Below are 24063 nucleotides of genomic sequence, written 5' to 3'. Positions count from 1 at the left end.
GCACCAGACACTTATATGAATCTGCTGCAGAATAAGACTGTCTAGTCTAACTCTGCACCTTAGGACACTTGTTATAAATCTGCCTCAATGTTAATAGGATGTTAGCACATGTATTAACGTTGTGTTAATGTTTTCAGTTTGAAAATGCAATGTTAACACACTGGGGCACATTTACATTTATTCCCACCGGAGTTCACTTAAAGTGCACTGTCTGACTATCATGCACTGTGCCGCGATTCATTAACATTGTGCGCCTGATATCCTGCATGTTGCTTTCCCGCTCAGGTCTGACAGAGTTCTCCATCTTTTTACTGGTGCATGTAAGTGCATTTTTTGTGACACAATTTGAAAGTAAAATCCCGCGCTCAGTCCGAATCAGTTGGATCCTTTAGACGACAAGCTCCCCCCCAACGAAAGAAAATGATTGCGTGCGACACAATCCCAGTGCAGAAACCTGTTAAATACCTGCCCAAGCCGTGCAATCCCCGTAAAAGTTGAAAAGTCCAACGGAAGTGCAATCTGCAAGCCTTAGTAAATGAGCCCCAGTGAGTTAACATGCATATTGTAAACGCAAAAGTCAACAGCATTGTAATAAGGCAAATCTCCTCTCCTCAGCTGCTGTATTGTGTTTCAAAATGCAATGTAAATATCACATGTGAATGAAACCTCAGTGTCCCAGTAGACTAGCCAGTTTTCTTTGGTTTGTTATGGAAGAAAGACTACTAGACCTAAGTACTTCTCAGACTTCAGCTTTGTTTCTTGACTAGTCCTTTGTATTTCTGATTTGATATTATGCCAATTGTGACTTTTGTGTGGACCTGTAATTCCTTGGTTTGTAAGTATTTATAGACATATTCCCCTGGTTTTGACTTGGCTTGTTTCCCTTTCCCTTCACCTTACTACATGTAGAGAGGTTGAGTATTATGGCTTACTCACCCTTCCACCTCCTGTATTGACACTTACAAGGATCTCCAGGTTGATGGTTTTAGTTTTGAGGAACAAGAAATCAAGATATTTATGCCAACTTTTTTTTTTTTTAGAAAGATATGAGTAAATATTTTTTCCTATCCAACAAAAAGGAAACATAACTGATTTAATGAGCCATTCGCAGTTTCACCATAAAGAATAGTCAGTACTTAATCTTTAGTGTTTCTAGTGTCTCTTAGTGTCATGTTTGGAAACACTCACAGCAGTGATGGAAATCTCCTTTAAGGCATACACAACAAATTACATACCCACTTGATGAAGTGCTAGGCAGGGTCCTTCTCATCGCAGTTCCAACAGGGTTTAAATCATATGCCAAGTGTCCCTGCAACTCTCCTAGAGAGAAATTGGGTCCTGTGCCAGACACAACCGGGGCTGCAAAAAATAAATAATATACAATGATCATCAGTTATCATCATTTTATCTCTCTACAGGGTCAATATGTAATTTTCAGTCTACTCTAAACACAGCTCTATGGACATAGGCTGGATACTAAAATGTCTAGAGCCTTGAGCCTTTTAAAGGGCTGAGAGAAGAGAGAGGAAGAAGATGAAACCTAAAAGTTTGATTCAAAACAACAGAATAAGGTTACATGCACACATCCCTGTTTCTATCTACCGGCACATAAACATGGTTATAGTTTTACAGCCGAGTGCCCAAACTGTAAATTATGGACATGCAATAATCAATGAACTAATATATAGGAGTTTGAATATACATTGAAACCTTGGATTACATGCATATATTGTTCTGAGAACATGCTTGTAATCCATAATCTCTCATATATCAAAGCACGTTTTTCCATAGGAAATCATTAAAACAATAACAGAATACCTTTAGTCACAAATAAAAACTTGTGGACGTAAATCAAACAAGGAAATCATTGAAACACGGGCAATTTAGTCATGTGTAGTACAACATCTTGTAGTAAAAAAATTTTGTGAGAGAGGTGCAATACAGAAGGTGGGGAGGGGTCACCCAATGCTTATATTCAGAGATTTAGCTTGTAAACCAAGTTACAATCTTGTGTAAAGTTACAATAATGTAAAATGCAAGCTTGTTGCTTTCAGACTAAGTTACTTTAATCAAAGATTCACTGTATTGTTAAGTGCATCAAAACTAAACATATCACAGTAAGTGGCCAAGAGAAAAAAATTAAAGAATAACGGTTGGCAGAAATTGTATATTATTGTAATCATCACAAAGATGTGTCTAACACTGTAATCTGCCAACAACGTGAAAGTCGTTTTGTGTGATGCTCATTCCACTCATAATCTAAAACTTTGTGCTTGTGTGAGTAAGTGTCCTATGTTGTTTTGGGCATGGGAGGACTTCACATATAAAATTCACAGATTTGGCACGCAAAAAGGATGTGCACGTGCAAATATTGAGCAGATGAGCTTGCTATAATTAATACAGATAGGGGTATTATTTACTGTGATTATTTCAGTACTTGTACGTTAGAAAACTGGCATTCAAGCCCTGATAAATGCCCTGATAAATGTCTCCCATAGTTTCTATTTCCTCTATTATAAATACAGATTGAGAACTATACCTAGTTGTCTTAGATGAATCCACACTGTTTGAAGCAATACGTGTGAGGCTCAATTACCCACACCTATTTTTGTGAATTCTTTTTTAACATACAAATTTCTTTGCCGTTCCATGAGTTATTAACAATTGTGGTGGATATTGAATTATTGTAATATATAGCCCCCCAGTATATAGTCTGCCAGCCCCTGTAGTATATAGCCTGCCAGCCCCCTGTAGTATATAGCCTGCCAGCCCTCTGTAGTATATAGCATGCCAGCCTCCTGTAGTATATAGCCTGCCAGCCCCTGTAGCATATATCCTGCCAGCCCCTGTAGTAAATAGCATGCCAGCCCCTGTAGTAAATAGCATGCCAGCCCCCTGTAGTATATAGCCTGCCAGCCCCTGAGTTTATAGCCTGCCAGGTCCCTGTAGTATATAGCCTGCCAGCCCCATAGTATATAGCCTGCCAGCCACCTGTAGTATATAGCCTGCCAGGTCCCTGTAGTATATAGCCTGCCAGCCCCATAGTATATAGCCTGACAGCCACCTGTAGTATATAGCCTGCCAGCCCCTGTAGTATATAGCCTGCCAGCCCCATAGTATATAGTAGTATAACCTGCCCCATGTAGTAACTCACCTTTCCACCCCACCCCCCGTAGGTCCTCTTCTTTTTTCGGTTTCTCTGGGGGTTCTTCAGTCTTCTTTGGGTTGTTCCGCTCCTCTTCGTGCCCAGCCGACACAAAGAATGATGCTAGCTGCTTGACGATGTCATTGTTTGTGAGCCGTCGACATCGGGAAGGGGCCCAAAGAGGAGCGGAACGACCTGAAGTGGTGCCGACGAACCCCAAGAGGACCCAAAGGACCCGAGGAGGCACCGGTGCATCAAAAGCAGTAGAGTACCTATTGTGGGGGGGGGGGGGGGTGTTGGAAAGGTGAGTACAGTGTTAATTATTTTTATAATAAGGGGGAGTGTTTTGCTGACCAGTAAAGTACTATTGTACTGGAGGGGAAGATTACATTTTTCTTTCCTCTATTTAATTGTTATTTATTTAATTGTTCAATCTAGGCGCTGTATAATAAACATATAATTTTATTGATATATCTACACATACATCACACCCAGATGTGGTTGGATCTAACCTTACTCAGGAAAGACATAAGGGGAAGCATTTTAGATGATGGCATTCATCTGGACCTTAGCAGATTGCCAAACATAGAGAGAGTTTATCCAGTTCATTGGCCCACATTTACTCCTTAGTAAATGTGGGCCAATGAACTGGATAGACTCTCTCTATGTTTGGCAATCTGCTAAGGTCCAAATGAATGCCATCATCTGAAATGTCAGGCGCCAGTTTTCTGTCGGACTTTGCATGTTCTTTTCAGTGCAAACTGCTTGTACAGGTATTTAAGAAGTGTCTGAGACACATTTCTGGTGTATGCGACACAATTGTTGCTCATGCGACACTTTGTGGCACAAGCTAGACTATACCCGACACAAATTTCAGACCATATTTATCATGCAAAGTCTGACAGAAATGTGTCGCAAACCCCATGTTAAAGGTGCACTCTGTCATAGCAGTGCAGTGGGCGCCAGATTCATGAAGAATGTAAGACATAAATCACGAATCCGGCACACCCTGTACAATTCACAGGCAAACAGCACTGTTCTTAGTAAATGTTTCCCATTGTGTGCAATTGCAATCCTATGCTGAAGTGTCTTATTCATAAATGCTAAATTGGACCCATGAAGGCCTTTTCTACAGTTTTTTTCTGATGGAATTTGCAGCGGCTCCCAGACCTTCAGACACAGATATAAACTTATTTACATTTTGCATTCCCAAAAAAAGAAAGAAAAGAGCTGGCACTCGCCAATTGGAAGTAAAGTCTGCCAGGGTCTCACAGTTTAAAATAAAATATAGCAAGCACTAGTGTGAATTTTGTTAAATAGTATGATTTGAAATTATACCTGTGTCTGATTGCATGATACTGTTTCCATGACAGATACTTGCATTGATTCTGTAGTCTGTCTACAGCCAATAAATGTATGCTATAACCAGTTACTGAATAATTACTTTCTATTCCAGTGTCATCAAAGAATACAAATACTATACATATTATCCATGCAATCTCTAGAACTAAGAATAAAATAATTGTACTTTTATGACAAAGTAGTTTGTGAGAATGAGATTGAGAATGAGAAATTAAGAACTGTTACTTACTTTTAGACACTTGAATCAACTCTGTCACACTGAAAACACCAGAAGTGACAAAACTCTCTTGGAAATCTGTCATATCTGCAGAGAAAAAAGAGGTATATCATGATTCATATATGTACAGAATACATATAGGTGGATGCAGGAGAGTGAATGAAAGTAAGTGGCATCACACAAATACTCACCCAAATTGATCGGTTTAGTGTCCTCCAGGTCTGAGCCAATAGCTGTGCGAGGACTGCTATCCTGTTCTGCATCTGTAGCAAAAATGTAGTCATAGGGGAAAAATTTATTCCAAAATGGTCAAAACATATATCTAAAGTGCAGATTAGTAATCTAATGCAACACGTAAAAAAGTTTTTTTTAATTAAAGAAAAACATGTAACGAAAACTTAATTTCCCTGCACATGTCTCTATATCACACTCTGTACTTTTTATGCACTTTTGCATCAGTGCTGCCTCTCCATCTTGATTTTACATTTCTTCACCTTGTGCATGTGAAGGATGACATATAGATATCCATAGAAGTATAGAAGGTGTGTCATGAGAGACCGATTAACACTGTTGCTAAGCAAACATTGAAATGTGATAGTTAAAAAACTATATAGATAAAGAAAGGAACAGGCAATAGACTGTAAAGACATGTAAAACCATAATGGTTGAAATATTGACCAGTATTGCAGCATTAACGGATGCCTTCAAAAATATATTTTTTTTGTAATTTCTATGGTCTCAAGTTTTCTCCAAGAAGATCTCTATGGAAAACACAGCTTTCCATTCTTATACCACTACCTTACTGGATATCTCACTTTGCTTTTTTATTTTTATATTGTACTTATGTTTTGAATTTCTCTTATTCTTTATTTCTAAAAAGACATTTTTATTTTGAGGTACTTGATCCCTAGGGGGTTTTATCACTTATACTATATGCTCCAATACAATTGAATTGCAGTATATTGTCAGTATACTGTTTCTATATATCTGACAGAGGCACACTATAATACAGAAAGGGGACTGACAGCTTTTTACAGGCTCCCAACTGTCGGGGCAAATGACCCATGCCCTTTGATGGTGATGGGCACCTAAACATGGTGCCATTTGATGTTCTATAGTTGGTGCAAACCTTCTGGAGTCAAAACTGGCAAATTGTAAATGTGGTGTATAGACCTCTGAGTTTAACATCAGTTGCGGGGAAAATATTTAAGTGGTTCCTTGCAGATGCTATCCTGCAATTTCTCAAAGATTATAACCTTATAACACAGCCTTGACTGTGTTTTTATGGGGAATAATTCCTGACTGAATAATCTGATCTGTTGTGGGAAAACCGTTTTACTTGGGTTAACAATTGGCTTAGTGATAGAACACCAAGGGTTGTCATTAATTGCACATTCTCAATGGGTTACAGTGGTGCGCCATAGATCTAATTATTGGACCAAATAATAAGACCCCTTCTTTTTAATAATTTATTATTGACCTCATAGGGGATTCATACTATAAAGTGATTAACAAAGTGGAGGGTAGTATAGCAACAGAGAGACTCGTAGAAGGTGGTAGCCTGGTCAGAAAAATGGTTGAAGAAATTTAATCTAGTTGAGTGTAATGTTATACACTTTGGATGAGGAAACAAAAAGTACAATTTTGTTTCCAATAGTGTATTACTTGGTAAATCTGCAACAGAAAAAGAATATGAGTATTGGTGGACAAAGCTTTACTTTAGTAACCGGGGACAGGCAACACTGCTAAGGCTAATATAATTATGGGATGTAACATGAAAAACAAAGATGCTAATGATAAGGACATAATCTTTCCCTTATACAAATCACTGATCAGACCGCACATGGAATATTGTGTACAGTTTTCATCACCAGTATAAAAAAGACATAGCAGAACTAGAACGGGTGCAGAGAACGGAGACAAGGTTTATTAAGGGAATGGGGGGACAAGAATACAATGACAGAATACTAAACTTTGGGTTATTCAGCTTGGAAAAACCTGGACAAGGGGACATCCCCTATGCCTAGAGGAGAGGTGATTCTACCATCACTGTAAGAGCAGTGAGACTATGGAACGTGAGGTTGTGATAGCTGATACTTTGTAAATGTTAAAGAGAGGCCTTGTTGCTTTTCTAGAGAACAATAATATAAAAGGTAAGGCAAACAAAATATTCTATTATTCTGACGTTGATCCAGTAAGTTACTCTTCCATATTTGGGGTTGTGGGGATTTAGTTCCCCGCTACAGTGCAATTTGCATCAGCAATGTAGGGGTTTTTTTTGCTTTCCAGTGGAGAAACACTGTAGGATTATAGGTTGGGCATTATGGACCTAAGTGAACTATAATATCATCACATGGCATCATATTAAACATACAAATATGGCAACTGTACAATGGTAAATGAAACAAATGCCACCATGAAGTAAGCAAGAGATATACAGGCGGTCCCCTACTTAAGAACACTCGACTTACATACGACCCCTAGTTACAAACGGACCACTGGATATTGGTAATTTATTGTACTTTAGTCCTGGGCTACAATAAACAGCTGTAACAGTTATCAGAGGTGTCTGTAATGAAGCTTTATTGTTAACCCTGGTTCTTATGACAACCCAACATTTTTTAAAATCCAATTGTCACAGAGACCAAAAAAGTTCTGGCTGGGATTACAATGATAAAATATACAGTTCCGACTTACATACAAATTCAACTTAAGAACAAACCTACAGACCCTATCTTTTATGTAACCCGGGGACTGCCTGTACACAATGAACTTTATGTTATTAATCTAGCTTTTGCTGGGATATAGAATACGACAGTGAATGAAGCTAATATACATGTGTTTCAAAAGGCCACTAAGTTTTACATTGTATGTTACATGTTAACATGCTGCCCCTGTCCTCACTCTTTTCTTTAGTTGTTCCAATTCTCCATATATTTGCTGTTTATTCTTATATGAACATGATTTCTTGAATGTCTAAACAGATGCACAAATACATTTGTGTGTGTATATAGATAGATCTATATATATATATATATATATATATATATATATATATATATATATATATATATATATACTTGCACTGTCTGCTTGTAATCTCTGTTTGGGTAAAGCTTACACTGTGACCATTTCTCTCCTCATTCATTGTTACAGTCAGTAAAAGAATGGAAAGTAATTGTTCTCTCAGTGATAGGGTCTCCCCAGTCCCTGCACCCATGTTGAACGTGCCAACATCCGCGGGCAGCCCTCCCCCGTTTCTGCGTCTCTCTATTAATATCTTGCTCCTGCAGACGCTGAGCTCAGCAATTCTCGCTCCCCAGCAGCAAGATCTTCACATCTGTCCTCCCTGCAGAGGAGCAGAACATCCCCCTACACTGCGCACTCAGCACTCTACCCATTCACAACACACCTCTTCCCTCACATACTGCACTTATAGATAGATTCCTATATATAAAGTTATTTATTTTATTATTTATGCATTTTACCTACAGAATTATTTACATGATTTGCAGTCTTTTGAGGGACAACAAATTAGAAGTTACTAGTCAATACTTGTAATTAACTTTACAGAAACTGTGATTAATTCAAATTGCTGCAGTATTCCAGCACATAAACATAAGTAAATTACGAAATGCTATACATCCATTTATTCTTATAAATGATACTTGTTTGAACTACAGATAACAAGTTGCAGTCTAAGTTGACACTCCTATCTAATGGACTATAGATTCATAGTTACTGGGAATAGTAACTTTCTATGTTTTTCCCAATTAGAAAAGAATATAGCCGGATGTCCTGGAGTTACTGTATGCCCTGGTAATATTCTTTGTATTCATGTATGCAACCTTGAAAGATAGTCTAAATCATTCCTAGAATCTATTAACTAGTTTGATCTTTTTGGACCTGCATTATATGACATAAAGTAATACTCATTTGTATAAGCATGGAGGAACAATGTATCATTAAGCTGGGATCCTTCTTCATTTTTTATAGTTTTAGGGTGCATTCACACAACAGTTGGGTCAACGGATATATGTCCCCCATAGGCGACTATGGTGCCTGGGCTTGGTACCTTTCCAAGACATGGCTGCAAAAAAGACATAGCTCTATCAACGGCCGTGCAGCTTTATTTAAATGAGAGGGTAGGGGTCACACCTTCTACTCTCCAGCACGCAGTTGTATGTAGCCTTAGTGTATTTTTTTGATCAGATGTAATAAAGTGGCTTAGACAGTTTGGTAAATGTAGTTTATGCAGATGAGGTGTGAATCTGTCGATTGAAAACCAGTTGCAATTCCAGTGTTTCCAGATCCACTGGGGGACTGGAGTGAATCAGCAGATACATTTTTTACTTTATGAAAAGTCCACTTGATAAATATGAAATAAGTTCTATGAAATTAAATATGTAATGTGTTTTGCAAATCAGCAGATGCAACAGTTCTCTGACATTTTGAAGACAGAAAATTGAGATAACGGAAATAATACATTTCTTAACATTGGTGCTTATTACTAACTGTATGTCCATAAAGTTTTAAGCCATAGGAACCTTTCCGCCACAAGCCTACATGGTCTACAAGCCCCTTTGCCACAGGGGATACATCAGGAGCCGTGGAATGTGGCAATCAAATCATGTAGAAAAGTTTATTTTAGTTCTATCGGCTAGTATCAGCTAGCTAAAAAAAAACTTTTATGATAGCCCCACCACTACTCGGGTGGGGGGGTGGGGGTCTGTGCAGTCTTTGTACAAAAAAACACACATATGAAAACTCAGCACTGGCCCATTCCCCAATGGGAGCGCCCACCCAATGCGGGCCGCAGTGTGGTGGTGGGAGGTTTCGGCGGGCCGCAGTGTGGTGGTGGGAGGTCTCGGCGGGCCGCAGTGTGGTGGTGGGAGGTCTCGGCAGGCCACAGTGTGGTGGTGGGAGGTCTCGGCGGGCCGCAGTGTGGTGGTGGGAGGTTTCGGCGGCCGCAGTGTGGTGGTGGGAGGTTTCGGCGGCCGCAGTGTGGTGGTGGGAGGTTTTGGCGGGCCGCAGTGTGGTGGTGGGAGGTCTCGGCGGGCCGCCGTGTGATGGTGGGAGGTCTCGACGGGCCGCGTGTGATGGTGGGAGGTCTCGGCGGGCCGCCGTGTGATGGTGGGAAGTCTCGGCGGGCCGCCGTGTGGTGGTGGGAGGTCTCGGCGGGCCGCCGTTTGGTGGTGGGAGGTTTCGGCGGGCCGCCGTGTGGTGGTGGGAGGTTTCGGCGGGCCACAGTCGGGTGGTGGGAGGTTTCGGCGGCCGCAGTCTGATGGTGGGAGGTTTCGGCGGGCCGCAGTGTGGTGGTGGGAGGTTTCGGCGGCTGTGGTTGGGGGGTTGGCGGGTGCTGAGGTGGCATGAGGTTTATGTTACGTAGGACTGCGTGTCTGGCGGGTGCTGAGGTGGCATGAGGTTTATGTTACGTAGGACTGCGTGTCTGGCGGGTGCTGAGGTGGCATGAGGTATAGGTTATGTGGGACTGCGTGTCTGGCGGGTGCTGAGGAGGTGGCATTAGGTATATGTTACGTGGAACTGCGTGTCTGGTGCTGAAGTGGCATGAGGTATAGGTTACGTGGGACTGCGTGTCTGGCGAGTGCTGAGGTGGCAGGTGTATGTGAAACGGGACTGCATAAACAGTAAAAACACGTAAAAAATGACAGACACAAATTCCAAAAAAAATAAACCAAAATTTCTTTTAAAAAAAAAACATTTTACAAAGCAACTATCATGGATTTGCAGTGTCAGTTGCAGTCTGGCCACTGGGGCTCGGCGGCGGCTGCCACAGTCTGGTCACATGGGGAGGGTGATACATTGTGTGTTAGCCGCAGTCTGTACGTTTGGTGTCAGCGGCGTTAGTCGCAGTGTGGTGGTGGGAGGTCTCGGCGGCAGTGTGGTGGTGGGAGGTCTCGGCGGCCGCAGTGTGGTGGTGGGAGGTTTCGGCGGCCGCAGTGTGGTGGTGGGAGGTTTTGGCGGGCCGCAGTGTGGTGGTGGGAGGTCTCGGCGGGCCGCCGTGTGATGGTGGGAGGTCTCGGCGGGCCGCGTGTGATGGTGGGAGGTCTCGGCGGGCCGCCGTGTGGTGGTGGGAGGTCTCGGCGGGCCGCCGTGTGGTGGTGGGAGGTTTCGGCGGGCCGCCGTGTGGTGGTGGGAGGTTTCGGCGGGCCACAGTCGGGTGGTGGGAGGTTTCGGCGGCCGCAGTGTGGTGGTGGGAGGTTTCGGCGGGCCGCAGTGTGGTGGTGGGAGGTTTCGGCGGCTGTGGTTGGGGGGTTGGTGGCGTTGGCTCCAGTCTGGGCAATGCATGATGTAACATCACTATAACTGCCTCAATTTGCTATTTAACCCCTTAACGCTCTGCGCCGTAGCTCTACGGCGCAGAGGTATAAGGGATGTATGAAGAGGGCTCACGGGCTGAGTCCTCTTCATACAGAGGTGGGGGTTTTTGCATATTGCACAAAACCCCCACCGCTAATAACCGCGGTCGGTGCTTGCACCGATCGCGGCTATTAACCCCTTCAACGCCGCCGGCAAAGTCGCCGGCGGCGTTTAAAAGACGGCGGCGCGTGGGCGCCGCCATCTTTTTTTCGATCGCCACGCCCCCGAACGTCATCGGGGGGCGGCGATCGGTTGCCATGGTAGCCTCGTGTCTTCTTTTGACACGAGGCTATCTGGCAGCTGCAGATTCGTTACAATGAGCCAGTGGCTCATTGTAATGAATGTGCTGCAAAAATGCCATATATTGCAATACAGAAGTATTGCAGTATATGGTAGCAGCGATCTGACCATCTAGGGTTAATGTACCCTAGATGGTCTAAAAGATAGTGAAAAAAAAAATAAAAAAAAAAGTTTAAAAAATAAAAAAAATTAATAAAATATTAAAAGTTCAAATCACCCCCCTTTCCCTAGAACGGATATAAAACATAACAAACAGTAAAAATCACAGACATATTAGGTATCACCGCGTCCCAAAATGCCCGATCTATCAAAATATAAAAACGGTTACAGGCGGCGGTGACCTCCGAGGCGGGAAATGGCGCCCAAATGTCCGAAATGCGACTTTTACACCTTTTTACATAACATAAAAAATGAAATAAAAAATGATCAAAATGTCGCACAGACCTCAAAATGGTAGCAATGAAAACGTCGCCTCATTTAGCAAAAAATGACCCCTCACACATCTCTGTGCGCCAAAGTATGAAAAAGTTATTAGCGTCAGAAGATGGCAAAAAAATTTTTTTCTTTTTTGTACACATTCGTTTAATTTTTGAAAATGTATTAAAACACAATAAAACCTATATAAATTTGGTATCACCGCGATCGCACCGAACCAAAGAATAAAGTAGGCGTATTATTTGGAGCGAAGAGTGAAAGTCGTAAAAACTGAGCCCACAAGAACGTGACGCACGTGCGGTTTTTTTTCAATTTTTCCACATTTGGAATTTTTTTTCAGCTTCGCAGTACACGGCATGTTAAAATAAATAACATTACGGGAAAGTAAAATTTGTTACGCACAAAATAAGCCCTCACACAGGTCTGTACACGGAAAAATGGAAAAGTTATGGATTTTTGAAGTTGGAGAGCGAGAAATGAGCCGGAAAACCCTCCGTCCTTAAGGGGTTAATGCTATTTAAGCACAGAAGATACTGACACATGATTTTCTTATATAAATAGCGTCTATCAACATTATATACAGCCATGAGTTATATACTTGTATTACTGAAAATTTCATACTCCTTCCCGGCTAAAAATACTCCTCAAAAATAGTAAGAGGAGTATTATTACCCTTCTAGAAATACGTTAGTGCGACCTCTGCACGTCAGTAATAAATGTGGCATAAACTCCAACTAAGCACTAACAAAACCGGCACTGACACATTATAAATACATGTGCAAGCAATTTGCACATTCTATTCAGTGCAAAGTCAGACAGAAAACTGGCAAAAACACTTTAATAAATGTGGGCCTATGTCTTATTCTGCAAAATTTGTAAAACATAAGAAAGAAAATAGAAATTGGTATCGCCGCAATCGTACTGTCCCATAAAATAAAAGTAACATGTTTATTACGCTATATGGTAAACACCATAAAAAAAGAGATAAAATCATTTGCGGAATCAATGTTTTTGCTTATGTCATCCACTAGCACTGTCCACGTACTCAGGAAAAATTGCTAAACAAATTTTAAGATGGGTTCTATCCTTAAAAAAAAAAAATGGGGCTGAACCTAAAGGTACAAAATGCTGACATTAGGGTGTTAACCACAGAAGGAAAAAATGGTTAGGATAATATTATCTGTTATTTACAATGAAATAAGGGCTCTGTGTACAGATTCACTGCTCATTCACAGCTTCCTAACCAATCACATACCTGTTCTCTCAGGATATACTGCGCATGCACACTAGAAATTTGCTTTCACGCCTGCCTCCCGCGCACTGCTTAATCATCACAGCATGCCCCACCCATCTTCTCCTTCCTATGCCTTATGCCTCCTTACTATTCATACAGCAAGAAAAGAGTTGCGGCACTCACCGATTAAAAGTAGTCTTCTTTATTTCATCTAAACAAAATGAGCAGGGATCAGTGAGTAGGGATGAGGTATAGGCAGGGGGTCTCAAGTGACAGCCGTTCTCCAGCCTCTTCCTTATGGCATCCTTATCTGCCTACCAATGATGCAGATGATGCGTCATACCCTTGGTAACCAAGTAACAATGACACTAACCGGCACACGGAGTAAGACTCTTCTGTGCCGGATAGCTAAATAATGTACATAAAAGCAAAAGATTAAAATAACAATTCAGTACATTGTGACTGGGAAGTATGCAAATACGTTTTCCAAGGTGTTAAATAGAAAACAATGCCTCCTTTTGCTACCTTGAAAGGCAGCCCCCTTAACAACCAAGTATGACCTACAAAAAGTCTGAAAACATGATGTGCGATTGTCTTATTTCTCGGAAATCGTATTTGCACAGTTCCCAGAATTCTCCCTAGTGGAGAATATAGGGCTTTAAGTCTCCACATTCCTATGAGGCGGCCTTGATTGGCAAACTCTCCATGAGGAGAACTCTTACCTTCTGACCCTAGTACATTGTGACTGTTATATGTATTGTGTCTCATGCTTCCTATAAATGCCTAAACAAGCCCCATTGCATTGGCTTTTAAAATCCAGGATGCCTCTTTCTTGAGGAGGGTTTTGAGTCGATCTCCCCCATTTGGGGGGATTGATAAATGTTCTAAGTCCCAAACCTTAAAACTGAAACATCCCCTTGATGTACCTTCTTCATATGTTCGATGAGCCTCGGGGCTCCTTTGCTACTTTTCACCGAATAAAAATGCTCACTGAACCTAACATAGACGGGTCTGATTGTTTTTCCTATATAGAAATGGCCGCAGGGGCCATTTACTCTGAGTGCCAGTTAGGGTCATGGTTACTTGGTTACCAAGGGTGTGACGCCACAAGCAAGAGGCTAGAGTAAGCGCTGGACAGCGCAAAACAGCTGTCAACTGAAAACCCCTGCCTATACCTCTTCCCTGCCGGCTGATGTAACAATTTTTTTATTGTTGAGACAAAATAAAGAAGACTTCTTTTAATCGGTGAGTGCCGCACCCCTTTTCTTTTATGCTGTACAGGTGGATTCAAGCTTCTAATGCTGATGGGAGCAGAGCACCTCTGCTGTTTAGTCATATGTCTGGTCAGTCTCGATAATGCCTTAAAAAGAAATAATAGGAGAGTATAGGATAGTGCCCCCTCTTTTGCAGAGTATTCCCACCTATCTAAAGGACACTAATGAGTTCCTTTGTAACCAACGTCCCATGGCAAGAAGGCTTTAAACTGGCAACTATTGATGTTGAAGGTCTGTATACAAACATCCTCCGTACGATAGGAGTTGTAGCCATAAAAAAGAAACAAAGTGTTTATAGAGTTTCTGTGTGAGGCTATCCTTTTTATATTAACAAATAATACCTTCAAGTTTGAACACCAAAGGTACAGACAAGTCAACGGCACTGCCATGGGTACTCCCATGATGTGTACATATGCCAATATTGTCCTTGCAGTGTTTGAAGATAAATACATATTTTCAAAAGCGAGCCTATATGAAAAGTACAGGCAGTCCCATACTTAAGGACTCTACACTTACAAATGACCCCTAATTACAGATGACCCCTCTGCCCACTGTGACCTCTTGTGAAGCTCTCTTAATGCTTTCCTTTAGTCCCAGGCTGAAATGATCAGCTGTAAGTTGTCTGTAATGAAGTTTTACTGATAATCCTTGGTCCCATTACAGCAAAAAATTTAGAAAATCCAAATGTCACTGAGACAAAAAATTTTTTGTCTGGAGCTACAATTATATAATATACAGTTCCAACTTACATACAAATTCAACTACTACAAGTAAAAACCCAGGGAACCTATTTTGTACGTAACCCAGGGACTGCCTGTATATACATTCCTTCCTACGTTATGTGGACAACATATTTGTGGTGTGGTCCAGCACAGAAGAACTTTTTCAGGTATTTATGCTATATATCAATGACAACACCAGGAATATGTATGTCTTTTACCTCTATAATCACGGAGTCTGAATGCGAGTTTGTAGACTTAGTGGTGAAAGCAAAAGATTCTGGTTTAGTCACAACAGTATTTGGAAAAAGTACAGCTACGAATAGTTTACTGCATCATCCCCAAAAGCTATCATCCTCAACATGTCAAAATGGCCATACTATAAGGTCAATCTGTAAAGTTAAGGTGCATCTATAGGGAAAATGATATCTTTACGATGCAGGCAGAGGATCTGAAGTGCAGATTGTGTATAAGAGGGTACTCATTGAATATGCTGATGAGGCTTTGTGTTAGGGTTCTGGGTCTGTGGACCATCTGGACCATCGTGGGAGATGGTACTAGCCGATACCTGGGACCACAGTCTAAGTGGCACCTGGTCTTCACCAGACCCCGCCGCAAAGCGGGATGGTCTTGGTGCGGCTGGGTGCCACCAGGTCGTTCCACAGGTGCAACTAGCCCGCGGTGGCAGCCAAGGTATAAATGCAGAACACAGTCTGGGACCCGGGTGACAGCGAGAGGAACAACGCTGGAAAGAACACAGGAACGGACTGGAGCACAGGAACAGGAACACAGGAGCAGGAACACGGGAACACAGGAGCAGGAACTGGAACACAGCAACACAGAGGGGCTCTCACTTAACAAGAATGGCTTGAAGATCCGGTGAAAAATGATGGGAGCCGCTAGATTAAATAGCAGACCCGGGAGTGGCCAGCGCCAATCACTTGTGCGCTGGCCCTTTAAATCTCCGAGTGCCGGCGTGCCCCCCTGGGGAGTGGGATTGCGCATAGGGCCTAGGCCTGAGAGCAGCGGGAGCGTGGAGTGGTAAGATCGAAGAAGGGCCTGGGGCATTGCCACGGAGAGGGGCAGGGGCATGCCTGCTGTCCGTGACATGGATCACGGGGGCACCTGTGACACTCAGCAAAGAGCAGCAACTTTGGATAGAGAAGTATTACTGCAGTCAAGAAGCAGGAGAGATAAAAAAAGATAGCAGGAAAAGGTTTGTGTTTACCTTTAATTACAGTCCCGCAGCCAAAAGGATAAAGTCAATTATAAAAAAGAAATGGCTTATGCTGAAGGAAGACCACTTCTTAGAGACCTTGTAGGGACTCTCCCCTTAATATGCTTTAGAAAAAGCCGTAATGTCAAGGACATAGTAGTTAGAAGTAGACTACTTCCACTAAAAAAGAATAATTAGCCCCGAGGCTCATAGAACATATGAAGAAAGTTCATCAAGGGGATGTTTCAATTTAAAGGTTTGGGGGCTTAGAACATGTATCGATTCCACCAAATGGGGGGAGATTGACACAAAACCCTCCTCAGGAAAGAGGCACGCTGGATTATGAGAACCAATGCGATGGACCCTTTGGGACTGAACAAGAGAAATGATATGGGAGGTTTTTTTATAAATTAGGACCAGTAAATTTGCCTCTTAGTATATTTTTTTCACATACGCCCCTAAATGGTTAATGCCAATATAGCGACCAGTGCCGGTTTAGGCAAGTATAGGAAGCATGAGACACATTACATATGACAGTCACAATGTACTGAATTGTTATTTTAATATTTTGCTTTTATGTACATGATTTAGCTATCCAGCATCAAAGAGTCTTACTCCGAGTGCCGGTTAGCGTCATGCTTACTTGGGTACCAAGGGCATGACGCACCGCCTGCTTCATAAGTAGTCAGATGAGAACACCACAAGCAAGAGGCTAGAGTGAGCCCCGGACGGGGCGAAACGGCTGTTACCTGAAACCCCCTACCTATACTTCATCCCTGCCTACAGATGTAACAATTTTTTTATCGTTGAGCCGAAATAAAGAAGCCTACTTTCAAATGGTTAGTGCTGCACCTCTTTTCTTTTATGCTGTACAAGTGACTTCATGCTTCTCATGCTGACGGGAGCAGAGCACCACTGCCGTTCAGTCATATGTCTCGATAATGGCTTAATGATAAATAATAGGAGAGTATAGGATAGTGCCCCCCACTTCCCTCTACTGGACTTTGTATTACGTGTGCCTCCTTACTATTCAGCAGTTCATGTCAGGTGACCAGGGAGATGTCATTTAAAGTCCTTTACTCTTTACATTTGCAAAATGTACCCCAATATATATCTGATCACATAAAAATACAGCATGTCTTCATGGACTTCTACTACTCTCCATGCCTCCATGGAGACATGCTGCAGTTTCATGTGATAAGATACATACATGGGGTACATTTTGCAAATGTAAAGGGTATAGGATCTTAGATGACATTGCCCTGTCACATGACATTAATGTAACACAAGGCACAGTGTAAAAAAATGACACATTGACAGTAAATAGAGCTTTATTATCCTGTAGTTCCAGTGGGTGAAAGTGGTGGATTTTTTAAATTTTTTAGAGATTTTTTTTTTAAGGCATACTTTGCAGTTGAGTGTGAGTTTAACAAGAGCTCCTGAATAAAAATATATTATCTCCTATGATCCCCTATGATCCCCAATGATCGATCTGCACAATGGGGAAGATTTATCAAGCTGTTGTATATCATGTGATAATTTGCACCAAAAAACTGTATGCACTACATTTATCAGTGGATTTAGAAAGTTTTCATGCTTTCCTGGTAATGTAACGCCCTGCAGCAACCCCTTGTTATATAAAAATATAGAGTAGGCAAAGACGCATTCATGCACTCTCCCCACACACCCTATTATGCGGTGGCATAGCCATTGATGATGTGATAGAGTGTGCACAGGAAAAGCACAAGGACATGTCTCTGTTACATGTGAAGCCGTGGAGAGAGAAGGAGATCCAGGGAGCGCCGTAGGGTAAGTGTATAAGGATTATCCATGAAAAAATTAATGTACACTATTAAAATAAACCTATGGGACCTGTAACCTGATGTTAAAACCAGATGAGAAAAGGGAATATTCATGAGTTTCACCTTGTCTCTTCCTAGCAAAATTCATCAACTGTTACTCTATAGACTATAGACTACAGACTATGACCCCTTTTTGCACCATTCCAATATACTTGCAATATACTATATTCCAATCTACTAACCCCACTTCGATAATCCTACCACTACCTTCCCAATCCAATATAATTTTATGCAACAACTCCTATTGATAACCATGAGCCCTCACTCCTATAGACCACCTCTTTCCACCTTCCAATATACTATGACATCCCTCATTCCCTACTGTTAAAGGACACCCCTATGTTCTTTAATCCTTTATACTGTTACATTCACAATATACTACAAATCATATGCATCCAATGTATATAGGGGGGGGGGGATTTATCATATGTGCCTGAGATGCAGAAGTGTTCTAGTTGAACATGACAAAACAAAGCTCAGCTTTCATTTTACCACAGCAGTTTATAAAATGAAAACTAGAGCGAGAACCTGGAAAGCAGTGACACACGGATTTCTCTGAATGTTCAACCACGTGGTTGATCCCATGTGGAAGAAAGATGATGGTGCACCGGCGCACTAGTTAAATCAAAGAATGTCGAAAACCTCGTCTCTAGATAGGGGATTTATTGTTGCAACGCGTCTCAACTCTGAACCGGAGCTTTCACCAGCGATGTGAGGTTCGAATCCTTTAATTTCAGATGCAGCACATAGAGGACATGGTATGGCGATGGACGTTTCGCGTCCTCAGATGCTTTCTCAAACCATTAAGGACTCTATACCTTTTATAGGCAGCAAGCCCAGACTTTTAGCTTTATACTTTCTACTTGCTTGATGCAGAGAAGGATTTTGACCGGGTGGACTGGGTCTTCTTTATCTTACCAAATGGGAAAGTCTTACTCTAAAGCATGCCCTCTTTCTCTTTTTGTTTTAACAGATATTTCATATCATCCATGGACCACCACCTTCGTCTCTTCATTAGCGTTTCCCTGATCCATTTCATATATATATACTTACCTTGAATCCCGCATACCTAGCTGTGGACCCCTTCAAATATGGGCATTTCTTTTTTTGCCTATGTGTCACTTTAACACTGCATGTCACATTTTGCACAGGTTTGCACGTTTTGCACTTCACCCCACTTGTCCTCACTTCTACAACACTATAGGTTTATCTATATACAATTGTTATATATGCATAATATAAGATATATTTTTACTTCGTATGTATATATTAATATTCTGTAATATTGCCTCTATGTCATGTTTTTAGCTATTTATCGTTGAATGTTTAATTTATACATTATCAAATTTTTTATGGTTATTTAATATATTTAATATGGTTATTTAACACTCTAGGAGATTTAAATAAACTGCCCTCTTTTTTACAATTTTTACCAGCACTAACACTTTCTGTATTAATGTTACGCTGCTATACAAAGTCTGCAATCCACTCACTGTAATCCCCCTTCTTTCTATGCAGCCAATCGGTCCCTGTATGGCCTATGTGGATGTGCGCCTGCGCATTCTTCTTTCTCTTGTCCGGCCGTCTGGTGTGGTGGCGCATGCGCCAGCCTAAAGCTCAATGGTGTCACACTATCGTGAAACTTCCCGGCTTAGCCCGGAGTCCGTGATCCCACTGGGTCTCACGATATCAAGCAATGTGAGCGCGGCGACTCTTAGGGCCGGCCATACACCTGGGGTCCCGATGTGTCCAGCGTGTGCTGCAACATGAACGCTCCTCATTGGAGCTATACGCCTTAACACCTACCACCTGAGTGATGGCCATTGAAAAAAACGCTGCCTGATTGGTTGGTCCTTCCTATATATACCTATCTCTCTCAGTCCCAGATACTCCCCTTGAAAAAGCCTTACGCGAAACACGTGTCGGGGTCGTGCAGTGCATGTTCATATCTGTTGTATGGTAATTATGGCCTAGGCTTCATTACTGCTTTGTTGCACAGGTACTCTGTGCCATCCATTTCTGTTTGTCTGCTTGCCGATGTCCCTATTACCTTTTTACCTTTGATTTTGATTTGTCTTATACATTTACTTTATATCTACATGTATTGCCTTCTTGTTTTTAATGTACTCCATTGTTGTACCACTTTACCATTTCTAAATATGTACTAATAAAGACTTTATTACTCCATATAGTTTACATTCTCTTCTAATTGATTTATGCATTCAAGTAGTGTGTTCTAAAGCATGCCCGCAAGAAGCCTTTAATCTTTGTCATAGTTTCTCTATGTTCTGTAGGTCACAGGAAACCAATTACAGAGTCTTGATGGTACAGAGTTCCGGCAAAACTCTATGCCCCCTTTCTCTCTGTTTCAGATCAGTGTTGGCGTTGTTCTCAAGACAGGGGCACTATACTAAATATCTGGTGGGGCTGTCGCTGGATCCACAGTTTTTGGGACACAGTCTTTGCTCTCACGCAAAAAATATTGGACGTCGATCTGGATTATGACCCAGCTATCACCCTACTTCCTTTGTTCAGATTAGGAAACCATTGCGCTCACTGATTAGTGTCCTGCTCCTGGCTGTGTGGTCAGTTGTTCCAAGGCGGTGGAAATCAGCAGTGGCCCGCTCAATTGGCAAGTGGTTTTCAGAGGTCTCCCGCATTCAGAGAATGGAGGAGCTGACAGCTGAGCTGCGTGGGACATTTGCCACCTATCATGAGTGCTGGGCACCCTGGATAGTTTTCCAACAGTCCCCTGTGTTTAGATCAGCGACATGAGTGTCTCTGGTGTGCATAATTGACGAAGCCACTGTTCAATCCACCCTACTTTCTTGCACTTTGTATCTTGTCCTTGTCATGTCCTTTTATTCTGTTCTTTATCCCTTCTCTGAAACCCCATGTTGTCCCATTACCCTTTTATCTGCTATCTCCTATCTGAAAGGGAGCAATAGATTCTGAGCCCCAAGCACTGGAGCAGGATGAAGTGGCGTTAAAAGCGGAATCAATATCCAAGGACAGTGTTGCTGGTCCAATGCTGATTTATTTAAATGCTACGCGTTTCGGTCCGGTACCCGGACCTTCGTCAGGCATAAAATTAATTACAAACAAAGTTGTTTATATAGATGAAATAGATAAACGGTGCCTCGTTTTCATACCTTTTATCTATTTCATCTATATAAACAACTTTGTTTGGAATGAATTTTATGCCTGACGAAGGTCCGGGTACCGGACCGAAACGCATAGCATTTAAATAAACCAGCATTGGACCAGCAACCCTGTCCTTGGATATTGATTCCGCGTTGAACGCCACTTCATCCTGCTCCAGTGCTTGGGGCTCAGAATCTATTGCTGAATTCATACCACTACCGATCAGTCTACCCCATGGGCGGATCCAGGTAGAAAGGAGAACAGCGCCAGGAATCGTTTATTTTATTCTACATGCACATGTGTTTGTGCTACAAGGTGAGGACTTTTAAACTGTTCTTTTAGACCTTTTGCAAGCAGCTTTTACAATATCACACGAGGAGAGCGCTCCTGTCTTTTTTTGTCTCCCTTCCCCCAACTGGAGATCTGGGGTCGGTATATCTACTGATCACCTAACCCCCGGTCCCCCTCTCAGGTATCATTCACATCCCATCTGAAAGGGTATAGTCTCCATCAATGCCTCTCCCGTACCCTATAAAATGCCCTACTCTATCCTATCCTACTCTATCCTTTCTTTTGAAGATATCCCCATATTTTGCCCATCCTTCATTGCCTCCTACTCCTCCCCCCTTCCCTGCCCCCCACCTTAAACTCAGATGCTGGTTATTCATATAGGTTGTTGGATTTTCCAGAAATGCAGAACACAGTCCGAGCCTCAGGTGACAGCGAGAGGAACACCGCTGGAAAGAACACTGGAACTCAGAGCAGGAACACGGAACAGAAATGCATGAACAGACTGGAACACAGGAACAGGAACTGGAACTCAGAGGGGCTCTCACTTAGCAGGAATGGCTTGAAGATCTGGCGAAAAATGATGGGAGCCGCCAGATTAAATAGCAGACCCGGGAGTGGCCAACGCCAATCACCTGTGCGCTGGCCCTTTAAATCTCCAAGTGCCGGCAAGTGCCGCTATCCAAGAGAGCAGCAACTTTGGATAGAGAAGGATTACTGCAGTCAAGAAGCAGGAGAGATAAAAAAAGATAGCAGGAAAAGGTTTGTGTTTACCTTTAATTACAGTCCCGCAGCCAAAAGGATAAAGTCGATTATAAAAAAGAAATGGCTTATGCTGAAGGAAGACCACTTCTTAGAGACCTTGTAGGGACTCTCCCCTTAATATGCTTTAGAAAAAGCAGTAATGTCAAGTACATAGTAGTTAGAAGTAGACTACTTCCACTAAAAAAAATAATTAGCCCCGAGGCTCATAGAACATATGAAGAAAGTTCATCAAGGGGATGTTTCAATTTAAAGGTTTGGGGGCTTAGAACATGTATCGATTCCACCAAATGGGGGGAGATCGACACAAAACCCTCCTCAGGAAAGAGGCACGCTGGATTATGAGAACCAATGCGATGGACCCTTTGGGACTGAACAAGAGAAATGATATGGGAGTTTTTTTATGAATTAGGACCAGTAAATAGTATATTTATTATACTTAGTATATTTTTTTCACATACGCCCCTAAATGGTTAATGCCATATAGCAACCAGTGCCGGTTTAGGCAAGTATAGGAAGCATGAGACACATTACATATGACAGTCACAATGTACCGAATTGTTATTTTAATATTTTGCTCTTATGTACATGATTTAGCTATCCAGCATCGAAGAGTTTTACTCCGAGTGCCGGTTAGCGTCATGCTTACTTGGGTACCAAGGGCGTGACGCACCGCCTGCTTCATAAGTAGTCAAATGATAACACCACAAGCAAGAGGCCAGAGTGAAGCCGGACGGGGCGAAACGGCTGTTACCTGAAACCCCCTACCTATACTTCATCCCTGCCTACAGATGTAACAATTTTTTATCGTTGAGCCGAAATAAAGAAGCCTACTTTCAATTGGTTAGTGCTGCACCTCTTTTCTTTTATGCTGTAAAGTGGATTCAAGCTTCTCATGCTGATGGGAGCAGAGAACCACTGCCATTCAGTCATATGTCTTGATAATGGCTTAATGCTAAATAATAGGAGAGTATAGGATAGTGCCCCCCACTTCCCTCTACTGGACTTTGTATTACGTGTGCCTCCTTACTATTCAGCAGTTCATGTCAGGTGACCAGGGAGATGTCATTTAAAGTCCTTTACACTTTACATTTGCAAAATGTACCCCAATATATATCTGATCACATAAAAATACAACATGCTGCAGTTTCATGTGATGAGATACATATATGGGGTACATTTTGCAAATGTAAAGGGTATAGGATCTTAGATGACAATGCCCTGTCACATGACATTAATGTAAAACAAGGCACAGTGTAAAAAAATTACACAATGACAGTAAATAGAGCTTTATTATCCTGTAGTTCCAGTGGGTGAGTGGGTGAAAGTGGTGGATTTTATAATGACTTTTGACATTTTTTAGCAATTTTTTTTAAGGCATACTTTGCAGTTGAGTGTGAGTTTAACAAGAGCTCCTGAATAAAAATATATTATCCCTTATGTATCCAATGATCAATCTGCACAATGGGGAAGATTTATCAAGCTGTTGTATATCATGTGATAATTTGCACCAAACATTGGGACATTTGCCACCTATAATGAGTGCTGGGCACCCTGGATAGTTTTCCAACAGTCCCCTGTGTTTAGATCAGCGACATGAGTGTCTCTGGTGTGCATAATTGACGAAGCCACTGTTCAATCCACCCTACTTTCTTGCACTTTGTATCTTGTCCTTGTTATGTCCTTTTACACTCACCGGCCACTTTATTAGGTACACCATGCTA

At 41.9% G+C, this 24063-nt stretch overlaps 1 protein-coding gene and 1 long non-coding RNA gene across 5 annotated transcripts in view; one reads left to right on the top strand and one right to left on the bottom strand.

The window, feature by feature from the left end:
- Positions 1–24063, bottom strand: part of NFIC (nuclear factor I C) — a 173838-nt gene that overhangs the window by 67192 nt on the left and 82583 nt on the right. For all 3 annotated transcript variants that reach the window (XM_072113627.1, XM_072113634.1, XM_072113622.1), the window contains exons 3-5: positions 4916–4987; positions 4737–4811; positions 1236–1359 (exon numbers count right to left, since the gene is read on the bottom strand). In XM_072113627.1, the coding sequence (XP_071969728.1) occupies positions 1236–1359; positions 4737–4811; positions 4916–4987 (271 nt within the window). The remainder of the gene's footprint in view (positions 1–1235; positions 1360–4736; positions 4812–4915; positions 4988–24063) is intronic.
- LOC140066086 (uncharacterized) lies at positions 14147–23167 on the top strand. 2 transcript variants are annotated; one of them, XR_011848110.1, is made up of 3 exons: positions 14147–14319; positions 21979–22339; positions 22937–23167. It is a non-coding gene; the product is annotated as an uncharacterized lncRNA (long non-coding RNA). The 2 variants fall into 2 exon arrangements; XR_011848108.1 differs by lacking the exons at positions 21979–22339; positions 22937–23167 and adding exons at positions 16875–17122; positions 19119–19372.

The sequence above is a fragment of the Engystomops pustulosus genome, chromosome 1, assembly GCF_040894005.1.
Source record: "Engystomops pustulosus chromosome 1, aEngPut4.maternal, whole genome shotgun sequence".
NCBI lineage: Eukaryota > Metazoa > Chordata > Amphibia > Anura > Leptodactylidae > Engystomops > Engystomops pustulosus.
This window is presented reverse-complemented; position numbering and strand designations above follow the sequence as displayed.